At 39.1% G+C, this 26,885-nt stretch overlaps 1 protein-coding gene across 4 annotated transcripts in view; it reads right to left on the bottom strand.

Moving 5' to 3' along the window:
• KHDRBS2 (KH RNA binding domain containing, signal transduction associated 2) overlaps positions 1–26,885 on the bottom strand; it is a 718,314-nt gene that overhangs the window by 123,006 nt on the left and 568,423 nt on the right. For 2 of the 4 annotated variants that reach the window (XM_069726704.1, XM_069726706.1), the window contains one exon: positions 23,292–24,077. In XM_069726704.1, the coding sequence (XP_069582805.1) occupies positions 23,980–24,077 (98 nt within the window). In that variant the 3' untranslated portion in view covers positions 23,292–23,979. Of the gene's footprint in view, positions 1–9,548; positions 9,627–22,000; positions 22,062–23,291; positions 24,078–26,885 lie in introns of those variants that run through there. The other 2 variants (XR_011312422.1, XM_069726705.1) reach the window with 2 other exon arrangements.

The following is a 26,885-nucleotide window of genomic DNA, read 5'->3' as shown; positions in this document are numbered from 1 at the left end:
GACCCACTGCTTAAGCCAGTACATGTCCGGGCCCGTCTGAAGTTTTCTAGAGAGCATTTGGATGATCCAGAGGAGTTTTGGGAGAATGTCCCATGGTCTGATGAAACCAAACTGGAACTGTTTGGTAGAAACACAATTTGTCGTGTTTGGAGGAAAAAGAATACTGAGTTGCATCCATCAAACACCATACCTACTGTAAAGCATGGTGGTGGAAACATCATGCTTTGGGGCTGTTTCTCTGCAAAGGGGCCAGGACGACTGATCCGGGTACATGAAAGAATGAATGGGGCCATGTATCGTGAGATTTTGAGTGCAAACCTCCTTCCATCAGCAAGGGCATTGAAGATGAAACGTGGCTGGGTCTTTCAACATAACAATGATCCAAAGCACACCGCCAGGGCAACGAAGGAGTGGCTTCGTAAGAAGCATTTCAAGGTCCTGGAGTGGCCTAGCCAGTCTCCAGATCTCAACCCTATAGAAAACCTTTGGAGGGAGTTGAAAGTCCGTGTTGCCAAGCGAAAAGCCAAAAACATCCCTGCTCTAGAGGAGATCTGCATGGAGGAATGGGCCAACATACCAACAACAGTGTGTGGCAACCTTGTGAAGACTTACAGAAAACGTTTGACCTCTGTCATTGCCAACAAAGGATATATTACAAAGTATTGAGATTAAATTTTGTTTCTGACCAAATACTTATTTTCCACCATAATATGCAAATAAATTGTTAAAAAAACAGACAATGTGATTTTCTGGATTTTTTTTCTCACTTTGTCTCCCATAGTTGAGGTCTACCTATGATGTAAATTACAGACACCTCTCATCTTTTTAAGTGGTGGAACTTGCACTATTGCTGACTGACTAAATACTTTTTTGCCCCACTGTATAGTGGGGAAAGTAAGTATTTGGTGCACTGCCGATTTTGCAAGTTTTTCCACCTACAAAGAATGGAGAGATCTGTAATTTTTATAGCTACACTCACAGTTACACTACAACTGGGAGAGTCAGAATCTTAAAAAAAAAATCAAAAATCATATTTTATGATTTTTAAATAATTAACTTGCATTTTATTGTATTAAATAAGCATTTGATCACCTACCAAAGAGCAAAAATTCTGGCTCTCCCAGACCTATTATTTTTTTTATTTTTTTTAAGAAGCCCTCATACTCTGCATTTTCTACCTCTATTTATTGCACATTTTTGAACTCCTTACCTGTAAAAAGAGACATAATCTTTAATAATAAATAATCTTTATTTTTATATAGCGCTAACATATTCCGCAGCGCTTTACAGGTTGCACACATTATCATCGCTGTCCCCGTTGACGCTCACAATCTAAATTCCCTATCAGTATGTCTTTGGAATGTGGGAGGAAACCAGAGTACCCAGAGAAAACCCATGCAAACACGGAGAGAACATACAAACTCTTTGCAGATGTTATCCTTGGTGGGGTTTGAACCCAAGACTACAGCGCTGCAAGGCTGCTGTGCTAACCACTGCGCCACCGTGCATCAATCCACACACTCAATCTATCATACTCCAAATTCTCCACCATGGCCAAGACCAGAAAGCTGTCTAAGGACACCAGGGACAAAACTGTAGACCTGCACAAGGCTGGGATGGGCGACAGGAAAATAGGCAAGCAGCTTGGTGAGAAGGCAACAACTGTAGGCACAATTATTAGAAAATGGAACAAAAGACTCCAGATCTTGCCTTGTAGGGTAGGGATGATTCTGAGAAAGGTCAGAAATCAGTCCAGAACTACATGTGAGGTCCTGGTCAATGACCTGAAGAGTGATCGGACCACAGTCTCAAACATAACCATTAGTAACATACTATGCCATCATGGATTAAAATCCCGTGGGGCACAAAAAGTCCCACTGCTCACACCAGCACATGTTCATGCCTGTTTGAAGTTTGCAAGTAACCATCTGGGTGTTCCAGAAGAGGCATGGAAGAAGGTCGTATAGTCAGATGAGACCAAAATAGAACTTTTTGGTATCAACTCCACTCGCCATGTTGGAAGGAAGAAGAATCAGTATAACCCAAAGAACACCATCCCAACCATGAAGCATGGAAACAGCATATTTTGGGGGTGCTTTTCTGCAAAGGGACATGATAACTGCACTGTATTTGAAGGGAGGATGGATGAGGTAATGTATTGCGAGATTTGGGCAAACAACTTCCTTCTCTCATTAAGAGCATTGAAGATGGGTCCAGCATGAGGATGACCTGAAACACAGAGCCAGGGCAACCTAAGGAGTGGCTCTGTAAGAAGCAGTTCAATGTTCTGGAGTGGCCTAACCAGTCTTTAGACCTGACCTCAATAAAACATCTTTGGAGGGAGCTGGAACTCAATGTTGCCCAGCAACAACCCCGAAACCTGAAAGATCTGGAGAAGATCTGTTCTGAAGAGTGGGCCAAAATCCCTGCTGCAGTGTGTGCACACCTGGTCAAGAAGTACAAGAAAAGTGTGACCTCTGTAATTAAAAACTAAGGCTTCTGTACCAAATATTAAGTTCTGTTTTTCTATTGTGTCAAATACTTAGTACATGCAACAAAATGCAAATTAATTATGTAAAAATCACACAATATGATTTTCTAGATTTTTTTTCATCCCTTTATACCCGAGGGTGGTTTGCACTTTAATGACCAGGCCAATTTTTACAATTCTGACCACTGTCCCTTTATGAGCTTCAATGGAACCCAGTGATTCTGAGATTGTTTTTTTTCATGACATATTGTACTTCAAGATAGTGGTAAAATGTCTTTGATATGACTTGCATTCATTTGTAAAAAAAAAACCCAGAAATTTGGAGAAAATTTTCGCAACTTTCCAAATTAGAATTTTCATGCCCTTTATCACAGAGCTATGTATACAAAATACTTAATAAGTAACTTTTCCCACATGTCTACTTTACATCAGCACAATTTTGGAACCAACAATTTTTTTGTTAGGTAGTTATAAGGGTTAAAAGTTGACCAGTGATTTCTCATTTTTACAACACCATTTTTTTAGGGACCACATTACATGTGAAGTCACTTTGAGAGGTCTATATGATAGAAGACACCCAAAAGTGACACCATTCTAAAAACTGCACCCCTCAAGGTGCTCAAAACCACATTCTAGAAGTTTATTAATCCTTCAGGTGCTTCACAGGAATTTTTGGAATGTGGAAAATAAATGAACACAACTTTTTTCCCCAAAAATTTACTTCAGGTCCCAAATTTTTTATTTTGACAAGGGTAACAGAAAAAAATGGACCCCAAAATTTGATGTGCAATATCTCTTGAGTATGCTGATACCGCACAAAGGAGAAAACCAATGTTTGGGCACATGGCAGAGCTCGGAAGAGAAGGAGCCATTTGACTTTTTGAATGTAAAATTTGCTGGAATAATTGGAGGACACCATCTCGCATTTGGAGAGCCTTGATGTGCCTAAACAGTGAAAATCCCCCACAATGAAACCATTTGGGAAACTAGACCCCTCAGGGAGCTGATCTAGATGTGTGGTGTGTACACTGAACCCTCAGGTGCTTTAGAGAGGTTTATATCATTGAGCCATAGAAATAAAAAAAATCTAATTTTCCCCACAAATATGTGTTTTGCACAAAATATTGCATTTCCATAAGGGTAACAGGAGAAATTGTACCATACAATTTGTTTTGCAATTTCTCCTGAGTACACCGATACCTCATATGAAGGAGAAAACCACTGTTTGGGTGCACGGCAGAGCTCGTAAGGGAAGGAGGGCTATTTGACTTTTTGAATGCAAAGTTTGCTGCAACAATTAGCAAACGTCCTGTCACATTTGAAGATCCTCTGATACTTAAACAATGAAAATCACCCACCAGTAACCACCATTTTGGAAATCAGACCCCTCAGGAAACTAATCTAAATGTGTGGTGAGCACATTAAACCCTCAGGTGTTTCACAGAAGTTTATAACATTGAGCCGTGAAAATAATAAAATCACATTCTCTTCATGACATGTTGTTTTAGCCCCAATTTTTTTATTTTTCTAAGGGCTAATATGCATTTTTTTACAACAAACTTAGGTTCATTTTTTCCTGAGTGCGCCAATACCCTACATGTAATCGGGAAATATTTTATCAGGCACAGTGCAAAGCTCAGAAGGCAAGGAGCGCCAGATTTTACTATTATGGGTTCTCCACTGGGAGAGGCCATGAGGTGCCAGAACAGCAGAAGCCCCATAAGTGACCACATTTTACAAACTACACCTCTCAATGAATTCATTTAGGGGTGCAGTAATCATATTGACACCACGGTTGTGTCACAGAATTTTATACCATTGAGAAGTGAAGAAAAAATAACTACATTTTTAGCAACAAAATTTAGTTTTAGCCCCAGATTTTACATTTTTACACAAGAAGTTTGTAGAAATGGCACCAAAATTTGCCCTACAATTTTTACTGTGGCTGTGCAGTACTACTTAGCCATACGGAGAGACTCGGGAGGAATGGAGTGCTATTTGCCTCTTGGAGCACAGATTTTCCTAGATGAGTTTGTTGACTTCATATACAGAGACCCTAATTGCTAGAAGAGCAGAATCCTTCCTCAAGTGACGCCATTTTGGAAATTATACCCCTTTGGGAATTTATCTACAGGTGTAGTGCTGATTTTTACTCCATTGCCGCTGTAGTGACCAGTACGCTGTAGTGACCAGTATGCTGCAGTCACCAATACGTTATGCCCAGCCCGTACATCTGGACACATGCACCCGTAAGATAGGCGGGTTCTCATTGCTTCAGAACCGCCAAAAGTAGATGCTATATGCGGTTTAGGTACACTGTGTACACTGGATTTGGGAGCACAAAATTTTGTTCTGAATTTTGTTTGGCAGGTGAGGAGCCATTTCACTTTTCCAGAGCCTTTGTACTACCAGTAGTAGCCCCTTATATTTCCGTTAACAGCTAACGGATCCGAGTGATGACTTTTTTGTGGATTGAGTTGAAGCTTTCATTGGGAACATTTTACATAACGTTTGGGATCACATTTATCTGGCGCTCTATGCTGAGCACTTACTTTGGGCTTTGCATCTAAATCTCTGAGTGAGATAATGAGGCAGCAGAGTTACTCTGGACTCCGTCTGGCCTCTGTTCAGCAGTGTGTTTCTTTTCAGAAGCACAAAACTGTGGCCAATGGCACTTTTATGTACGTCTAAAAGGACGGACACCGCTAGATCATATGCCAGATGGTGTCCACAGTGCTTCCATCTGCCTCATTATAGGGAATCTTCCGCCAGAGGTTCCATCTGAATCATGCATTTCAGAGATTTACACAGAAACCCCGATGTAAGCGTTCAACGCAGAGTAAAGGATAAATATATGCCGAGTCGCACTGCGATCTTTGGGTGGCAGAATGAAAAAACAGAAAAAGTGATTACGCCACTTTGCTCTTCAAGTCGGTGCGATAACAGCGATAACAGATTTACAGTATGTTGGGTTTTTATGTTTGGCTGCTGTCACACAATAAAAGATGCTTTTTATTGCAAAAAATAGTTTTTGCATCACCATATTTTTAGAACTATAATTTTTCCATATTTTGGCCCACAGAGTCATGTGATGGCTTGTTTTTTTGCGGGATGAGTTGATGTTTTTATTGGTCACCAAGGCAATGATTGGGATCCCGTGTCATGCTGCGGAGTCTCTGATCCAAAGGCAGAGGGGCTGTCAGCCCTCTGCCAGCTTCTGGAATGCTGTGATTGTGTTCGCTCACAGCATTTCAGGGGTTAAAGAGCGGTTTGTGACTGCTCCTGGCACTTAGTGCCAGGAGTCAGCTGTCACGCGCGGGGGGTGTGTGGGCTATCGCTCAGACGTAATATTCCATCCCTGTCAAATAGGCCCAGGGCACATGGATGGAATATTATGTCCGATGTCAGAAAGGGGTTAAGATTCTGTCTCTCACAGTTGTAGTGTACCTATGATAAAAATTACAGACCTCTACAATCTTTGTAGGGGAGAAAACTTGCAAAATCGGCACATAAATTTGATTATCAGGGGTATTGGTTCAACATTTTTCTTGCCAACCACCAGAAACCTCATGCTATATTTGGATGGTTTAATCCACTCATGATGACTCATTGATAGCTGGGGGTTTGGCACATATGCCCCATTCCCTCTCCTTCCAGTAACTCTATTTTTATTTTTCCAACTAAATTGAATTTAACTATTGAACGTGCTCTTTTCAGATGCTATTTGTTTTTGTGTATTGTGTATATTCCATCTTCTGTCACACATGATGATAAAATACAATATTGTTTTATGATTACTAGAGAGTAAGACATGTCAAATAGAAGCGGGTGAATTATCCCAAGATTCAAATGAAGAGGGATAACGATGCACAACCAAGCTCCTGGCCAGCCCACTCTTCTGCATAAAAATTAAGATATTTTTTCAGTCACTTTACCAGTAACAGGTGCAGTGTTAATATGGTTTATAATGGCTAAGTGCCCTACAACACTGTTTAGCACAGTGGTCCCCAACTCCAGGCCTCGAGGGCCACCAACAGTGCAGGTTTTCAGGATTTCCTTAGTATTGCACATTCCAACCCCTGTGCAATACTAAGGAAATCCTGAAAACCTGCACTGTTGGCGGCCCACGAGGCCTGGAGTTGGGGACCACTGGTTTAGCACATTTAAACCGACGAAAGGGATGACAGCGCAGATCGCGCGCTGCTTGTTCACGTGCCCACAGTGGATTAGTCACCTCAACATGCGGACACCACTACGCCACCAACGTAAAGCTGAGGAAGAACCAGCGCTGTGAACACGCCCTCCCGACCTGACCAGCCTGATTGACAGGCGAAAACGGCGACTTTGGTAAGTTATTTCTCAGCATAGGTGGGGAATCGGGGTACACTACATACACTATAGTAACACACAGCGCAGGCCCTATTTAACAGTATTTATATCTCAATCTCAAAAAATGGGGTGACAGGTTCCCTTTAAAAAAAGCATACATTAAGCATCCCATCATTTTTAATGCATTCCGCAATTAAAACTCATCACGGAACAATGCGTAGCATGTTCATTAATTTTGCGGATTTCCCGCTATTCATTGCATTTTGAAGTTCCCGGAAAAAACTTGAAAAATCCGCACAAAAAACACGAGAAAAACATGAAAAAAACACAAGAAAAACGCATGCATATTTCCTGCGGAAAAAGTCCGGTTTTGTTCAGGAAATTTCTGCATAAAATCCTGACGTGTGTACATAGCCTGACAATACTCACTACTGACTAGTGGTGCAGAATACTGTGATTTTCCACAAGTTCAGAAATGTTATGAGGAACATGACATAGAGATACAGTTTACTGACTTGGACTTGAAAATCCCTTTATCTTAATCCGATCAAGTTATTGTAAGTGTCCTGGAAAACCAGTTCTGAACTATAGAGGCCACATTTATGTATTTAGAGGACTTGAAGGACCTGCTGATAATTTCTTGCCACCATATGGCAAGAGAGCTATTATTTAGCCAAATATCCTGGGATGCCCTGCAGATGCTCTGAACCAGGCCCCCAGACAATAGTATTTTGAATGTCCAATTCATGAGATATGGTAATTCTATAGGTTCTAATTATTGACACATCTACTCACACCGACCAAGTGCGAAATTATAAGAATTGTATTCACAGTCTTTGCACAGAATGGTGATACATGTTGGCACTGCATTAAGTAACAAAATGAGAAAAATGTCCCTATACTCAAATAATAAAAAAAAAATGACATGTAAATTAGACTATTTTTGCAAGCTTGCCAAAAAGGCACCATTGGACAGAAATGTAAGAATGGCACATCTTCCTTTCTGGCATTGTGATATTGTATTTTTGTATTTTAATATACTGAAAGCGATGAATGAATTTGCAGCGTTTAGTAAGTTTTCAGTCTTACTCAAATGTTGGATTCATGCCTACTTTTCTTATTATGCCAATAAAATATCCCCGGTGCTGCAGTTACTGTGGATATGCTATAGAGATAGAAGGGAGCAAGATTTCTTCTTTTAATATATAAGGGAGACTTATTAGCAGCCAGTCTCTACCTAATCTGGAGCTGTGTTCAGGTAAAATGTACAATTTAGAGGTAGAGTCAGCAAATTTAATAACCGATAACAAATAAAACTCACCAAATCTGTGGCCAGATAAATTATTGCTTCTCATGTAGACATGTGACGTAGACATGTGACAACCTAATCTGAAGATTTACCTAAGTACAAGAGATGATTGGATCGAGCTGTGGAAATCAAGTTCACATCAAATCTCCTTAAATTAACGGTTTCACACAATTTAGAATATTTTGAAATTTGTGGTTGTCAAAAAAATCTTGCCCGGCACCATTTTCCACACTGCTGAAACATCAGATAGTGAGCTAATGTCATTTTGCTTTGCCGTATAGCCTCCTCATAATAATCTGCGGCTATGATATCTTATAGATTATCACACGTCGTATAGGGGGTCAGTAACTTGGCCATCACAGATCTGCGGTTCCAAAAGGAGCATAGTTTGTACGGCAGAATCTTTTTCCATCTCCAAAGTGACTGGCTAAGTCTTTCTCTTCTGTATAGTGTATTATCTTATGGTTAGCAGGGTCCTCTCTCTCTTCTGTAGTGTGTAAAGTCTTATTATCAGTGGGGTGCTCTCTTCCTGGTGTAGAGTGAAAGCTCTTACGAGTCAGAGGCGTTCTCTCTCCTTCCCCGACATGTATTTTACAAGGAATTAAAAGCTTTCCAATACTGAAGTTTATTTGCCATAAATCAAAATTTTGGGGAAAATTCTTTGAAGTTGTCGAATTTGAATTTCAAAAGATCCGCTCATCTCTGATAAGAATGCTTTGTGTATCTCAAATTAGACTTATTCTATAAATATATGCGAGTTTGCAAGATGTGAAGTGACCAAGAATTTTAATTCTGGAAATAATTTTAATATTAAAATTAAAAGCATACACTTCTTGAGTCATAACTGGGCATAATAGGGATATATAAATCTAAACATCGGCAATAGTTTGTGTTGAGGAGGGTTTATAAATTGAAATATGTAACACAAAGGTGAAGTTCTTCACATACAGTGTTGGCTGCAGGCGACAGTAGCTCTGTAATGATAGCGCAGACTGCCGTCAGACTCTGACAATAAGTCCTTGTATTTCCAAATAACATAGTCATACCTAATAATTCAGTAGTTTTACCTGAAGCAAGGGATTATAGGATCATTCAGATATTCCTTTTATTTATCTGTCCAGCTATGTTTCATTTCTTAGCTGGGGCTGTATGATTTATCACATTTACGCTACAATTTAATATACTTTAATGCGCACTTGATATTAATCATGGCTGGTTTCCCATTATATGGGACAGTGTCAGGTAGAAATGGCTTTGAGGTTGAAGGTTTTTGCAAATGTCATTCATACTACAGTTCTTGACATGGAGAAGTCATTCCTGGCCATTTTTGGCACATTTGACCTCACAAATACTCATTAGTATTTCCCTGTAAAGGGCATTTTTTAGTATGCATAGGCCAGATGATGGCATAGGACCTACCTAATGAAGTCCGAATCACTGATGTATTGAATACATAAGCAGAACAACATCTCCAACATTCCTGGAAACACGGAATACCTAAAACAAGAAGGAAAGGAATAAATGTCAACTCTGCCTGACATTATGGCTGATCATTTTCTATCACACACAAACTGAATACATCTAAGATCCTAGATGCTTTATGGGATATCAAGCACGACACTTTCTGTTCTATCATACAAGAAATCACTTTGCAAGGACACTCATTCACTTGAGTCCAAAAAAATGCAAACCTTAAAATTATGGAAACAATACAAATAACTGCAGATGCCGGCGCAATTCAATCATCCTCTGTACAGACAGTGGCACTGTTTACGGGTATATGAATTATTTAAAAACGTGGTTTATCACTTCTAGAAATTGAAAAATAGATCTAAAATAATAAGAAAAAGGGCATTTGTCCCGAGAGCATATTTTGCAAGCTCTGATTTGTAGTAAATTAACAAAAAATTACCATCCAAAATGTTGGTAAATATTGGTAAACAGGAATTAAGATTAATATTGTTCACTTTAGTACAGAGAACTTGGCACAGTAAGTTGTCAACATGCAAAAAAATTAGCCCTCATACAGTTATATCCATGAAAAGATAACAGTAAAATATCAAAAAAACTGTCTGTCAGTCAGTGCTACGTCCTGGCACTGACTGACAGCCAGCTCTGTACTGATGTACTGCTGAGCCGACTCGCAAAGTGCCGGTGCGTGTTTAGAGCCGCTGCTCTCAGCGCTGTGATCGGTAACTGTAAGTGCTCCGGGCACGCCATTATGACTGAAAGTCGGTAGTTCCCAGGAGGAATAAAGTTAACTTTCTTCTGGATGCCGCACTTTCAGCAATGCAGCCGGTCACCTTCATAACACTATTAACCTGCATATTAACCCTATATGTACAGGTTAATAGCATTATCTGACATGGCAGGTTCCCTTACGCTACTTTCACACTAGCGTCGGTACGGGCCCATCGCAGAGCGTCGGGCCGACGTACTGACGCATGCTGTGAAGTAAAAGCACAACGGGGCAGCGGATGCAGTTTTACAATGCATCCGCTGCCCCATTGTAAGGTCTGGGGAGGAGGGGGTGGAGTTCCGGCCGCGCATGTGTGGTCGGAAAAAGCGGACCCGACAGACAAAAAAACGTTGCTAGCAACATTTTTTTGTCCCGACGGACTGCAAAAACACGTCACATCCGTCGCACGACGGATGCAACGTGTGGCAATCCGTCGCTAATGAAAGTCTATGGAGAAAAAACGCATCCTGCAGGCAACTTTGCAGGATGCGTTTTTTCTTCAAAATGACGCATTGTGACGTGCGTCGAACGACACTAGTGTGAAAGTAGCCTAAAATGGCAGTGAATGTATGTTGTGGCAGCTTTTTTTTTCTTAACTCATAATTCTGTCCCAACACTCATCATTTTATTTTTTTTTTTGATAAACTTTTGATAAATGTAGGCCAAGGCACAGATCATGAGTTACAGATCTATCTAGCTCTTTCTTTACAATGACAATTATAGAATACTAGATGGCAGCCCGATTCTAAAGAATCGGGAGTCTAGAATCCATATATACTTTATTTATTCAAATGTAAGAATAATACAATTAATAAATAATAGTAAGAAAGAACAAAAATAATAGGCAGTATATGGAGAAAACACCAAACAAAAGTTCAAAATTGGTGTGAAAATGTCACTGAACCACTTCACAACTAAATATATATAGTTTTGGTAAATGGTATTATCATTTTTTTGACGAAATTCGGCAGGAGCTTGAAGAGCAACGTCACTGGGCCCGCCTCCACGCAGTAGAAACTTGTTGTGAGGTAAAAATTCAAAAATCACACCAAAATGGCGGGCGGAGTGTGTCACAGTATGGCACGTTTCTGATTGGTCGCTCGCAGCAGGCGGCAACCAATCAGACACTGGACACTGTTGACGTCACTTAGCTCCGGACATTAGCTCCGGACATTAGCTCCGGACATTAGCTCCGGACAAAGCCACGGAAGTTGGCACAAATTGCAGGAAGTAGTATTCTAGGCAATTATATATTAGATGAATAGATTATAACGTATAATTATTAATTATTAACATTAAAATATCTTTATTATTCATAAAATTGTGCTTATATGTAATGTTTATTTCTACAAAAAACAAGAAAAATGACCTACAATATGTAAAGTGAAAATGTAAAAAGTAAAATCCCAGCATTTTATATACCAGAATTTATGACATGTTTCTAGCACAGATGTGCAAGTTAATTTAAAATCTCAAAGGACCAGAAGCAGAAAACTAAGCAGGGATAACCAATTATAGCTCCGCTGATTAAAAAAACAAAGTGATATATTTTATGTTAACACTTTATTTCAGGCTGCATTCCCGGACCATTGCCACCCTTACAGTTAGCTCTTATTTATTGTTCTAAGATAATCCAGCACCTTTTCAGTTCAGTTCAAGATGAAATAAAGTTACAGTGTGTGTAAATATGCATCACATAATTATACTGCTCGGAACAGGAAATACTATTATTATTTCATACTTCTGGTAAATTTAAAGAAAATCCACCACCATAAATTTGCCACCTAATGCAAGAGCAGAATAATTTAAAGAACAAGACGCTGATTTCAGTGATGTGTCACTTACATGGCAACTTATGTATTTTTTTTTAATAAAATCACTGTTTTATCAGCAGGAGATTGTCACTAGGGGACTAGTGAACCTCCTGCCCTCTTAACTCGCCATATTCATGTACTCTATATAACCCATTCATTAGTACTGTGAATTCTGAATTATGTATAACCCACCTCCCCATAATTGACTGACAGCTTTCCGCCTATGCACAGTGCGCACAGAAAGCTGTCAATCAGTGGTGGGGAGGTGGGGTTATACATAATTGACAATACTGATGAATTTATGAATTTTCTGCAGATAAAAAGGTATTGCATGACAAAATTATAATATGCAGCCCAATAAGTGATATATCACTGGAATCATTGTCTCTGCCCCTACATCATGTTACTCTTAGATATTTTAGCCAAAGCTTGGTGACAGATTCCCTTTGATCATTTAAGTACCGAGCAATTTTTCAATTTTGCACTTTCATTTTTCCCTACAACTTTACAGCAGGCATACAATTTTTATTTTCCCATTTACAAAGGAAAATGAGGAATTGTTTAATGGGGGACTAGTTGGAATGTTGAATTACACCATCAATTTAATCATACTGTTTTCTCAAAATTGGGAAAAAAATCCAATTTGAATAATATTGTGGACAAAATGCATTTCAACGATTGTTTTTTGGGAATTTGCTTTTTTTGGCATTCATTGTGTTACGAATGACCTGTAAATATGATTATCCAAGTTAGTATGACTACAACAATACCAAACTTGCACATATATATTTTTAAGTGGTGTAAAAAATTATTAAAAAAGTAAACCTGTAAGAGTTTTTGGTTGATGGAACTGTACGAGAGCTTGTTTTTTGCGTGATGATCTGATGTTTCTATTGATGCTATTTTGGGGTAGATGCAACACTTTGATTGCTTATTGAATTTTTTTGTTGGGTTGTGACAACTAAAACCCCTCAATGCAATTTAATTCTATTTGATTTTACAGCTTTTTATCTTGAAATACCGTATGTACCCGAGTATAAGGCGACCTGAGTTTAAGCCAAGGCACCTAATTTTGCCACGGAAAACTGGGTAAGCTATTGATTCGAGTATAAGCTGGGTATGCATTGTCCCCTCATCCTTGCTCCTCCCTGCTATGTGTGGCTCCCCTGGTCTCCTAGTTGTATGCATGGCTCGGCGTCCTCCCCCTTGTATCCATGGCTGTGTCTTCCCCCTTCTATGCATGGCTCAGTGTCCTCCCCTTCCTCCCCCTACTATGCATGGCTAAGGGTCCATCCCTGTCCTACCCTTCTATGCATGGCTCAGTGTCTTCCCCGTCCTCCCCCTTGTATACATGGCTTGGCATCCTCCCCCTTGTATGCATGGCTCGGCGTCCTCCCCCTTGTATGCATGGCTCCGTGTCCTCCCCCTTGTATGCATGGCTCCATGTCCTCCCCTACTATGCATGGCTAAGAGTCCTTCCCTGTCCTCCCCCTTCTATGCTTGGCTTAGTGTCTTCCCCATCCTCCCCTTGTATGCATGGCTCGGCATCCTCCCCCTTGTATGCATGGCCCTGTGTCCTCCCCCTTATATGCATGGCTTGGCGTCCTTCCCCTCCTCCACCTTGTATGCATGGCTCTGCATCCTCCCCCTTGTATGCATGGATCAGCATCATCCCCGTCATACTCACCCTCCTCACGCGATCGCCGCACGCCTCTGCATCTCCATTGTCCTGGCGCGGCAGATCTTCCTCTGCTGAGCGGTCACGTGGTACCACTCATTAAGGAAATTAATATGCGCTCCATGCCTATGGGAGTGGAGACACCTGCATATTCTTTACCTTAATGAGCAATACCACATGACCGCTGAGCACAGGAAGAGCTACCGCACGGGGATAATAGAGATGCAGGGACGTGCAGCGACCGCTTGAGGGTGAGTATTATGTCACAGCCCCTGCTCCTGCCAATGCTCCACCGCTCCCCCTCCCCTGCTGGATTTCTGGCAATGACTCGTGTATAAGTCGAGGGGACATTTTCAGCACAAAAAATGTGCTTAAAATCTCAGCTTATACACAAGCATATACAGTATTTTATTTTTTTAATTTTCCATATTATAACTTTTATTAACCCCTTAATGACCACTGACACACCTTTTAACAGGAGCAGTTAAGGGCAGCAGAAAATCTCTGGGGTTTCAGCTACCTAACATGTCAGATGAAAGAGAAATGATGTCATCAGGCCACTCACAGTAGCTTAGCACAGTCGATGCCCTCCCTGGCCCTCCTCCTGTTCTCGAAGCAAAATGCGCAATGCGCCCACCGAGATCTGCCAGCTGACACCCGGCAACAGCTGAGAATTTTTCAATTGGTCCATAACTTTTGATCACTGTGATCAAAAGCTCATTATTTATCCTCCACCTAGTGAAATTAATGCTTTGTCTTTTATAATTTTTCTTTCTTTGCTTTTAGCTAGAGTTAGGGCTTAGGGTTATGGTTTGGCTTAGGGTTAAGGTTTGGCTTAGGGTAGCGATTAGGGTTAAGGCTGGGCTTAGGGTTAGAGTAGGGTTTAGTGGTGGGCTTCAGGCTTACGAATTTGTGATAGGGTTTGTTCAAAATAAAGATAAATAAAAAAGACTACTGTTATGTTAGGTCTACTAGTGTTAGATTAGGTTAGGCTTAATAGTGTTAGATTAGGTTTGTTAGGCTAGATTATTTTTTTTGTTGTTGTTAGGCATTCATGTAAAATAAAACTATGGCCCACAGAATGTTTACTGCTGAGCAGGCATACACCCTGCTTTGGTTCGTCAGTTCCAGGAGTGAAACCGAATCTGATTCTGACGCAGAACAGTTTTCAGACAGTGACGACTCACTCCTCTTCCTCCACAGGATGCCACAGTCCCATGGTAGTGGAGTCAGTCGTCAATTCTGAATCGTCAAGAGGAATGACCAAGTTCGACAGTTCCCCCTCCACTGCCATACACTGACAATGCATTCTCCCTGCAAATTCCCCCTTTTTCAGCAGCTCATGAAATAAAATTAGATGTCACCAATTTTACCACCTTTTCCAAATTTTTGATAACCCAGAAGTCCTACAATTAATTGCCCACTAAACAATTTTACATGCCTGACAATATATTTCCCAAAAACCCACATCCTTTCATTCCTGTTCATAGATCCCTACAAATGTCCCTGAAATAAAAAATGTTTTGGGCCTTAACCTCAGCATGGGTTAAGTAAAAAAATACATTCCCGTTCCTACTGTGCAACATAATCTGTCCATAGCAATCCTGTATTTGAAGCTGCAATGACCAGAGCCAGTTATGACGCCCTAATGAGATTTATTCATGTAAGTGATAATTTCCAAGCCCCCCAAGAAATTATCCCTACTACGATCACCTTAAATTGAAACCCATAATTTCCCTCATAAAAGATTAATTTCTAAATCATTTTTACCCCTGAGCAAAATGTTGCAGTCGACGAGTTCCTCGTGAGTTTCAAGGGACATCTGTCATTCCGCCACTTTATCCCTTCCATGTGAGCTAAACATGGTGTGAAATTGTACAAAATCTCCAAGAGTACAACAGGATACACATGCACCATTCTATACAGATGTAGGGTGCATCAAATAAAACCACCAAACTGTCCTCAGACAATTGACATCACAGGTAAAATTGTCTAGGAACTAATTATGCCATTTATTCACCAAGGTTACCACGTGTATAACGACAATTACTGCAAAAACTAGTGCAATAAAATTTGAGGTATGTTTCTCAGAACGTACAAAATGATTCATGACGTCGACAGTGAAAAAAGTGCAAATTGTAATTTTTCAAACTTGTGTTGCCTCAACTGCATAAAATATGGTGGTATCAAAATACTCACTTACTCCCTAAATAAATACATTAAGGGGGTACAATTTATAATAAATAATTTATGGGGGATTTCTTTTTCCAATAATCTTTATTGGTTTTATAAATGTTATGAAGAGGAAGGGTAAAGGGTAAAGGAAAGCAGGGTGAAGGGAAAAAAGGAAAAAAAAAACATAATATGAGGAAGAAGGGAAAAAGAGGACAGGCGTACATACAAACATTTCCGTAGGTTTACATAAAACAACTGTCACTTAATATCAGCACCTGAAAATAAAAAACAGTCAGGAAAATTATAAAATCAAGTGATGCTTAAAGACAAAGCCTAGAAATAGAAAATCAGTGCATCTATTATACTACAAAACACGTATCAATATCAGCACCTAGTTAATACACTTATTTTTCCTCAAATGTAGCAGAAAAACGAACAAATTTACGTTACGTTAAGTATGAGAACCTGTCATATGGGGGATTTCTGCTGTTCTTGAACCACACGTTCTACAAATATGTCAATCTATTCCAAATAGAGCTAAATTTGTGTTCCAAAATTCAAATTGTGCCCCTTATGTTCCGAGACCTGCCGTTTGTCCAAACAGAACTTTTTGACTACATGAGGGGTATCGCCGCACTCGTTAAAAAGTAGGTAACACTGTTGGGTCCAATTTTTGATGCAACCTCTTGCAAAAGTGAGAAATTTGGCGCCAATAGCAAGATTTTTGTGAAAAAAATGAACATTTTCAATATGACAACCAAATGTTATCAAATTCTGTGCAGCACCTAACAACAGTTTTGAAGTATTTGAGGTAGTGTGGTTTTTAAAACGGCTTCAGTTTTGGGGTGTTTTCAACATATAGGCCCTCAAAGTCCATTTAAATCTGAAAAGGTCCTTAAAAAGACAGCTTTTGTAAATTTGTTGAAAAAAGGAGAAATTGCTGCTAAAATGTAAACCCTATAACATCCTAACAAAAAAAGGGTCAAAAATGATGCAGAGGTAAATAGACATATGGGAAATCTTATTACTTATTTTGTGTGTTAAAACTATCTGATTTAAGGGCATACAAACTTAAAGTTTGAAAATTGAAAAAAATTCACATTTTTTGTCAAAATTTTGATATCTTAATAATTATATGCAAATAATATCGACCAAAATTTACCACTAACATGAAGAACTATATGTCACGAGAAAACAAACTCAGTGGGATTCGTTGAAGAATTCCAAAGTTATTTCCAGATAAAGTAAAACTGGTCAGATTTCTAAAATTTGGTATCTTCATTAACCGATTTATTTCCTTAGACATATCCATACGTCCCTGTGGCCTAGTTCTTACCGACTTGGGACGGATAAATACGTCATGTCGATTGCCCATGCATAAGACCTGTATGTGCCCTATTACTGCATGATGTCAGATAATACTGACACAAAGTTCAATACTGACACACAGTTCCTGTCACTTTAACCCTCTAAATGCTGCAACTGCAGAATTTGAGGAGCAGGCAGAGGGAAGAAGGCCCCTCTGTCTTTGAATCAGCGCAAAGATTCTGGCTCATAACCCTCCAAAAGAAAATCAGCAAATTCTGCGCTCCCAAATCCAAATGGCCCCCTCACTTCCGAGCCGCAGTCTGCCTAAACCACATTTAACGTCTACATGTTTGGCATTTCTGTAGCGATGAGAGCCAATCTAATTTACGGGTGCGTGTCTCCAGAAGCATTAGCTGGGCATAACGTACTGGTCACTACAATGTACTGATAACCACAGCATACTGGTCACCACAATTTTCCCTTAGAAACATCCACTGTTGCTTGTTTCTGGAAAACTTCCATGGAGTAAAAATCGTCACTATACCCGTACATAAATTCCCATAGGGAATATCTAAAACTTACTATATGATAGCCGCAGGTATATTTTGGATATATTTTGTGATTGCTACCAGCCTGCATTTATTTATTCTTATCTGCAAATCTTTGCATCGGGCTACTATTTAGAGGTTTGTTAACTATCAAATATTATGGCAGGTAGGGCTCTGGTGTATTGTACACATCTTTTGTATGACCCATACTCTTTTGATTGTAATCAGAGTTGTGTATTTTTTTAAATGTTTTTAATGTTTTTTGTATGTGGTGGTTTTCAACAAAAAGCATTCTTATATAACACTTCATAAAAAATTCTCTAGGTGATCCCCTTCTTTTTTATGCATACACTTTTTCTTTGATTTGTGCTAAATTCCCATAGGGGTATAATTTCCAAAATGGGGTCACTTGAAAGAAATATTCTTCTTTTCTAGTACTAAGGGGCTCTGTATATAGAATCAGCAAACTATTCTAGGAAAATCTGCGCTCCAGGAGGCAAATGGCGCTCCATCCCTCCCGTACTCGCCGTGTGGCTAAGCAGTACTGTACAGTAACATATAGAGTATTGCGACGTTCAGTAGAAATTGTGGGACAAATTTTGGTGCCATGTTTACTCACTTCCTGTGTGAAAATGTACAATCTGGGGATAAAACAAAATTTTGGCCGTAAAAAATGTAGTTATTTTTTCTTCACTGCACAATGGTATAAATTTCTGTGACACCCCCATGCTGTCAATAGGATCACTGCACCCTTAGATGAATTTACTGAGAGGTGTCCTGCTGTGCTGGTGCCTCTGGGGCTCTTCTAGTGGGTCATGGCACCAGCAAACCATAACAGTAAAATCTGGACCATAATATGGCACTCCTTCCCATCTGAGCTTTGTACTGTGCTTAAAAAGTATTTCCCGATTACATGTAGAGCATTGGCGCACTCAGGAAAAAATGGAACTCAGTTTGTTGTAAAAATGTATCACATTAACTCTTACAAAAATTAAAAACTTGGGGCTAAAACAACATATTAGTGGTACAAATGTAATTTATTGTTTCTTCACCACTCAATGATATAAAATTCTGTGAGGAACATGTGGAGTAAATATGATCACTGCACCCCTGGATGAATTCATTGGGGGGTATAGTTTGTAAAATGAGTTAACATATGTGGTGTTTCTGTTGTTCTGGCACTTCAAGGGCTCTGCCAATGTGACATGGCACCAGTGTCGGACTGGGGTGACAAGGGCCCACCAATAACATTGACTTTGGGGGGGCCCACTTTTCACCTGCATGCAAATATTATACTACCTTCGTTCACAAATGTACCTATATCTCTATATAATAATAAACTGGGTAGCATGGTTAATGAATGATATGCTGCTTTGCTCTGTACAGAGTGAATCAAGTACTGCCCATACAGTTGGCGTTGGGGGCCCAGATCTACACAGGGGCCCACTGGGGGATTCCCCTGTTGCCTTGTTGGCCAGACCGAGCCTGCATGGCACCCTCAAACCATTCCAGCAAAATCTGAACTCCAATATGGCTCATTTTAACTTCTGAGCTTTGCACTGTGTCTCAAAAGTAGTTTTTCCCCACATATGGGGTATCAGTGTACTCAGGAGAAATTACACAACAAACTGTATGGGGCAATTTCTCCTATTACCCATGTGAAAATAAAAGAAATTGAGGCTAAAATAATATTTTTGTGGGGAAAATGATTTTTTTTTTTTTTCGTGGCTCAACGTTCTAAACTTCTGTAAAGCACTTAGGTTTTTCAAAGTGCTCACCATCCATCTAACTACATTCTTTGAGTGGTCTAGTTTTCAAATTGTGGTCATTTGTGGGGTGTTTCCACTGTTTAGGCACATCAGGGGCTCTCCAAAAGAGGCATGGAGTCTGCTAATGATTCCAGCATTTTTTTTTTCGTGACATATTGTACTTCATGATAGTGGTAAAATTTCTTTGATATGACTTGTGTTTATTTGTAAAAGAATAAAACAGAAATTTGGTAAAAAAAAATGTCAAACTTTGAAATATTTTTTTCCCTTAAATCAACATTTTCATTTTTTTTGTTAGGAAGTTATAAGGGTTAAAAGTTGACCAGCAATTTCTCATTTTTACAACACCATTTTTGGGGGGACCACATCACATTTGGGCGCATGGCAGAGCTAAGAAGGGAAGGAGCGCCGTTTGACTTTTTCAAACTAAAATTGTCTGGAATTGAGATTGGATGCCATGTCAGGATGGTGAGCCCCAATGTGCCTAAACAGTAGAAACCCCCCACAAGTAACCCCATTTTGGAAATTAGACCCACGAAGGAACTTATCTAGATGTGTGGTGAGTAATTTAAATTCCCAAGTGCTTCACAGAAGTTTATAACCTGGAGCCGAAAAAATAAAAAATATATTTTTTTTTCACAAAAATGATTTTTCACCACCAATTTTTTATTTATGCAAGGGCAACAGGAGAAATTGGACCCCAAAAGTTGTTGTCCAGTTTGTCCCGAGTATGCTGATACCCTATATGTGGGGGTAGGTCACTGTTTGGGGTGCACAGCAGAGCTCGCAAGGGAAGGAGCATCGTTTGACTTTTTCAACGCAGAATTGTCTGGAATTGAGATAGGACACCAAATCGTGTTTGGAGAGCCCCTAATGTGCCTAAACAGTGGAAGCCCCCAATTCTAACTCCAACCCTAACCCCAACACATCCCTAACCCTAATCCCAGCCCTAACCATAACTCTAACCACAAACCTAACTTTAACATACCCCTAACCCTAATCCCAAACCTAACCCTAAATTTAGCCCCAACCCTAACCCTAACTTTAGACCCAACCCTAACCCTATCTTTAGACCCAACCCTAACTCTAACCCTAACCCTAACCGGAAAATGGAAAGAAATACATTTTTTTACTTTATTATTTTTCCCTAACTATGGGTGTGATAAAGGGGAGTTTGATTTACTATTTACAGTGGGTTTTTATATCTGGTTTTTATGTTTGGCAGCTGTCACACGCTAAAAGACGCTTTATATTGCAAAAAATATTTTTGTGCAACTTCACGTTTTGAGAGCTATAATTTTTCCATATTTTGGCCCACAGAGTCATGTAAGGTCTTGTTTTTTGCAGGACGAGTTGATGTTTTTATTGGTACCGTTTTCGGGCACATGACAGTTTTTGATCGCTTTTTATTACGATTTTTGGGATGCAGAATCAACAAAAAACAGCAATTCATGAATTTCCTTTGGGTGGGGCGTTTATACCGTTCCGCGTGTGGTATAATTGATAAGGCAGTTTTATTCTTCGGGTCAGTATGATTACAGTGATGCCACAGTTATATAATTTTTTTAAGGTTTTGGCGCTTTTATGCAATAAAAACTTTTATATAGAAAATAATTATTTTCACATCGCTTTATTCTGAGAGCTATAACTTTTCTATTTTTTCGCTGATGATGCTGTATGGTGGATCATTTTTTGCAGGACAAGATGATATTTTCAGCAGTACCATGTTTATTTATATCCGTCTTTTTGATTGCGTGTTATTCCACTTTTTGTTCTGTGGTATGATGATAAAGCATTGTTTTTTGCCTCACTTTTTTACGGTGTTCACTGAAGGGGTTACCTAGTAGGACAGTTTTATAGGTTGGGTCGTTACTATATGCTGCGATCTTGTTTCATTGCAGTGTTCCGGGGGTTAAAGTGCGGGGAGTGTTCCGTGACCGCTCCTGACACTTAGTGCCGGGTGAGAGCTGTGAGAATGTATAGATCAGCTGTCATGTGCCTGAAAAAGTGTGGGCTTAGCGCCGGAACCCACACCCAACACGAGAAAACTGGCATCGGCGTACCATTACGCTCAATGTCAGAAAGGGGTTAACAGCTAATTAACATATTAACAAAAATCTACATTTCACTGGAAAAAGACATCAGATCGCAGATATTAAGGTATCATTTTATTCAACTTTCTAAGACCTGCATGCTCATATAGACAGGAATCATACACTTTTTATTTAGCCCACACACAGCTTTGCTGTCAGTACTCGGCCACTATCGATCAAACTACTGAAATGTGGCAAAATGAAAAGTTAAAAAAATCTTATATTTTTTAAATTATTTGATACTTACCTTTATAGAAAGCTTTGCTATGCTCTATTTAATCCCCTCGGTTCTTGGATAAGCAGAATATCTGAAATGAAATTACAGCAATTTACTAAAAGCGACATCATTTTTTCATCTCTGTTTTAACACTGAACTACAACAACAACAGCTTAATTTCTAAAATGTAACATATTAGCATGCAACTCCAGCTGAAATGTATTGTCCAACAAGTTATGAAATATTACATACAAGCTTATACTTTATTTTCATCAAAAAAGTAAACCAATCACAGTGACAAAAGCCAGCACTTAAGATTCAACAAAAAGAAATATCTGCAATAGAAATCATTTTGGTGGCCCTATTTCATGGTTTTCATTTCCACAATATATTAAGTTAAATAGTTGATGTTAACAAGAGTAGCATTACTGTTATGGTTAATTTTATTTCTGTTTAGTTAATTGAGATTTAAAATTTTGATGTCACTAGTTAATCTTAATTATTGGTTTAAGAGCCTAATATCCTAGTTGTTATGTTCTCGTAGGTTTACTTTTTTAACTATAAGTAGCTTAATAGTTGAGAATATTTAACATTTACTCGCATACTGAAAATTACAGAGTTACTATTAGTGTTACCTGTTTAGGGTTTAGTCATCCTTTGACTCCTGCGACACTTTTCCTTAATAATCATCAGCCATCAAGTCTGATAGTCTCAAAAGAAATATCAGCCCCATTAAACTGCTTTCAAGGATCGTGATATTTAGCACTGGAAATTACAAATAAAGTTTTTGAAGTTCAAGGTAAAGAGTGACATCTGGGCAGTGACACTGATGATTATTGGTAGTAAAGATAAATAGTTATTAAGATGATGCAATCAAAACACTCCAAGGAGTGACAACCAAAATCTAGACAATGATTACAAGTTAAATAAGATATTTAATGTTTAGGGTGAGCCAGCGTTTGAAGATCTAGGCATTAGGACAGTCTAATGGTGGTAAGTGGTAGTCTTACCTCGTTTAACTCCATTACATTCTCACGAGAGACATGCTAGTGGTGCAAACAATTCAAAGTTTTTGTTTAATAAGACGAAGCTTAGAGAGTCGTTTAGAAGCCATTTATCTCCCATTAACATCTTGTACATTAGTGTTTTCTAACCGCGTATGAAATAACAGTTTAGAAGGTTAGCTTTTAAATTATTTAACAAGCAAGAGTTATTAAAACTTTTAAAATATTACACAAGATACTTAAAACAAAATTGGGATCATTTTGCAATTTTTAACGGAAAACATTTTTAGGCATCTCTAGACAAGGAAATACATCAGTTTAGTTTCTTACAAAATGTCAGCTTTATTGACAAATTCTAGCAGACATATTTGACAAATTATGATTTCCTATTTAGAGAAGATTACACATTGATCTTTAAGTGATTGTTTTAAACAAATACAGATTAAAACACTGACAGGTTCAGTTAGCTACATACATTACAGTAGCTGATTAGTTTTCAACCCCATTAAAACAGCATTTTAAATTAAATTTACAAACTTAATACTGAACATTTTGTTTCTTACACGTATTAAAAAAGCCAGTTTAAAACATCCGCTCTACACTTTAATTATGTTATGTTCAGAAATCATATTCCAATAGTTTAGCATCCCTACACAAATGGAATTCAAGGCCTAGCATGTTGTGTTTTTGTCTAGACTTTACCAATGCTGTCAAACATTCATGCTTTTAAAAAGTTAATACATCACAATAAACAACAACCAACATAACATTTTCCCATTTCATGGTTTTAGACAAAATGATCCTGCATTTTTTCAGTCCATGTTTAAAAAAATATTCAAGCCAACGCTACATCACATGTTTATCGCAAATACAGAAGTACATAGGGAAACCACAAGCAGTAATCCCCAAGATAAAAATGGACTATTACTTGTCATGTTGCTGTTTTATGCAGAGCCATAAGGCAATTAATTGTCTCTAAAAGGAGGGCATAAATTCTGAAGGCCTTCAGTATCTACCATACGGATGTTCTCTGTAACCTCCTCTAGTTGTTCTTTGTAGGGGAGCCTTTAAACTGGATCGCGGTGAGGACCATTCTTCCTGCCCTAAAACCAATGGAAATAGATATATATATCTTTCTGTATTTTGGTAAATTTTATATTATTACATTTTTCACTTTACTTTCTTTACAAAAGGCTAAACTAGCAATGGCATACATCCAAGATTTTTAGTATTAATAAACATAGATTAAAATGTGTCTTCTGATATAGTGCCAGGTTTTGGGAGAAGAACCTGCTGTTCATTTCTCCATGTCTGTCTCGATCAAGATCATTTGACTTCTTTCCCTGCCCTATTTGTTAACAATGCAGTTACTCTGCAGAAGAAAGTCTAGCATAGATTCTTCCTGTCTAGTAGAAAGAAGATTTGTACCAACTGGAACTAAGCCAATTTTCTCTAAGAGCCTCATAGCAGCTACATAAGCTGTCTTTATACTATGTTTGCTCTAGTAAACAAAATGAATTATAAGGAAATACCAAGTATGAGTGTCCTTGATGTTGGTTTGTGAGCGTATCTATTTTGGCCAAAATATCTACCAATACCTCATTTAATGTATTTATCATATGCATTAATTTTTTCATGTTTTATTGCACTTTTTAACATTTTTTGCAGGATGCAGCCAGGCCCCTTATTGTTGGGTTGGTGTACTAGGACGTCTGTCCCTGTGTGTTGCATGTATATGTATATAGTGGTGGGGAGCCCACCTGATAATACTATGGGCGTCATCAATAGGCTGTAAGCCGAACACTTTGGATCACACATCCCTGTGTGACTGGGGTTCTGCGCAAGCCTCATTAGTGTGTATCTTTTCTACTAGGCAACCAACCCCTCCATAATCTGGTAGATGTGAAGGTGGCTGTTTCTATCAGTAGTTTGCACCTGGGCTAGCCCTGCCTTTATTAGTGGTGGCCTGCTGCATCCTGCTAGTGCATTTGTCATCTGACATGTTTTGGTAAGGCTGTTCCTTTATGGTAAGTTTTTCTCGATTTTTCTATGTTAGCTGTTTTTGAAACCAAAGGTATTACTAAATATAAATATCTACATTTCAAGATTATATAGGAAAACATAATTTCTGATGGTATGCAAAAATCATAAATAGGAGTGTCATTTATAAAGAAAAAATAATAATTACTATTCTAAGAATAATAATTCCCATAATTTTATGTAGTCTGAATTTTCCGGAGTTAGAAAATTATTTCTGTCCTACCAGGAAATCTTTCCAGTAGTCTGTTCTGAATTACTTTAATTTATTTGGATATTTATGTTTCCTTTGAGATATGTAATCCCTTTTCTTTCTTCACGTGCTTTATTTTCACATTTCTCCTTAATTCTCCGACAGGCTTCTTAAACACTTTTCAGGACTTTAATAAGTCAGATCAGAGTCTCATAACAAATAAGCATGGACTGCTTGGTCAAAGCCAATAAGGACGTCTGCCTCTGGATTACTGAAGATTGCAACTAGCATGAATTAGAGGATTTTATTATGTAGTGTCTGATTTGTTAGAAATTCGTTAGTATTTTAATTTGCTAGCTGCACCCTAGAGTCTAATATGAATATTTCAAGTCTCAATAACTTTGATAGTGTTGCTAAAATCAGGCCAGCATGTTAACACTTCACAATCCTAGTTCTGCTCATTTTCTTGAGAATAAAAATAAGTAGACAAATTATAGCCTGCATTATTTAATTTTCCTGTGATACTGGGCCTCAACGCCATGTTTTAAAAATTTGACATCCCACACAATAATATAAGAAATGCTGATTCAAGAATCAGCTTTATAAATTTTTGTAAGCTCTGAAAACCACTACCTACCTTCATATCAAATTCTCCATTCTTAGATTTAATACATACAATAGTAATAGATTACCCAACCATAAGCAGTATATGCCTTTGACACAGTGGACCATTCCCTATTACTACAGACCCTCTCATCCCTTGGCATCACCGACTTGGCCCTATCCTGGATCTTGTCATACTTAACAGACCGGACATTCAGCGTCTCCCATTCACACACCACATCCTCACCTCGCCCCCTATCTGTCGGAGTCCCGCAAGGTTCAATCCTAGGGCCACTGCTCTTCTCCATTTACACCTTTGGCCTGGGACAGCTCATAGAATCTCACAGCTTTCAGTATCAGCTCTATGCTGATGACACACAGATCTACATCTCTGGACCAGATATCACCTCCCCACTAACCAGAATCCCTCAATGTCTGTCTGCTATTTCATCCTTCTTTTTCACTAGATTTCTAAAACTTAATATGGACAAAACAGAATTCATCATCTTTCCCCCATCTCACGCGACCCCCCCAATGGACCTATCCATTACAGTAAACGGCTGCCCACTCTCCCGAGTCCCACAAGCTCGCTGCCTCGGGGTAATCCTTGACACTGATCTCTCCTTCAAACCATAGATCCAAGCCCTCTCCACCTCCTGCCGCCTTCAACTCAAAAATACTTCATGGATCCGTACATTCCTAAACCAAGAAAATGCAAAAACCCTAGTCCATGCCCTCATCATCTCTTGCCTTGACTACTGCAACCTCCTGCTCTGTGGCCTCCCCTCGAACCCTCCAATCTATTCTAAACTCTGCTGCCTGACTAATCCACATGTCCCCCCACTATTCCCCGGCTTCTCCCCTCTGTCAATCCCTTCACTGGCTCCCCATTGCCTAGAGACTCCAGTACAAAACCCTAACCATGACATACAAAGCCATCCACAACCTGTCTCCTCCATACATCTGTAACCTCGTCTTCCGGTACTTACCTGCACGCAACCTCCGATCCTCACAAGATCTCCTTCTCTACTGCCCTCTTATCTCCTCTTCCCACAATCACATACAAGATTTCTCTCGC

The sequence above is a fragment of the Ranitomeya imitator genome, chromosome 5, assembly GCF_032444005.1.
Source record: "Ranitomeya imitator isolate aRanImi1 chromosome 5, aRanImi1.pri, whole genome shotgun sequence".
Taxonomy (NCBI): Eukaryota; Metazoa; Chordata; class Amphibia; order Anura; family Dendrobatidae; genus Ranitomeya; species Ranitomeya imitator.
The sequence above is the reverse complement of the archived record's forward strand: the minus strand, read 5'-3'. Positions and strand labels throughout refer to the sequence as shown.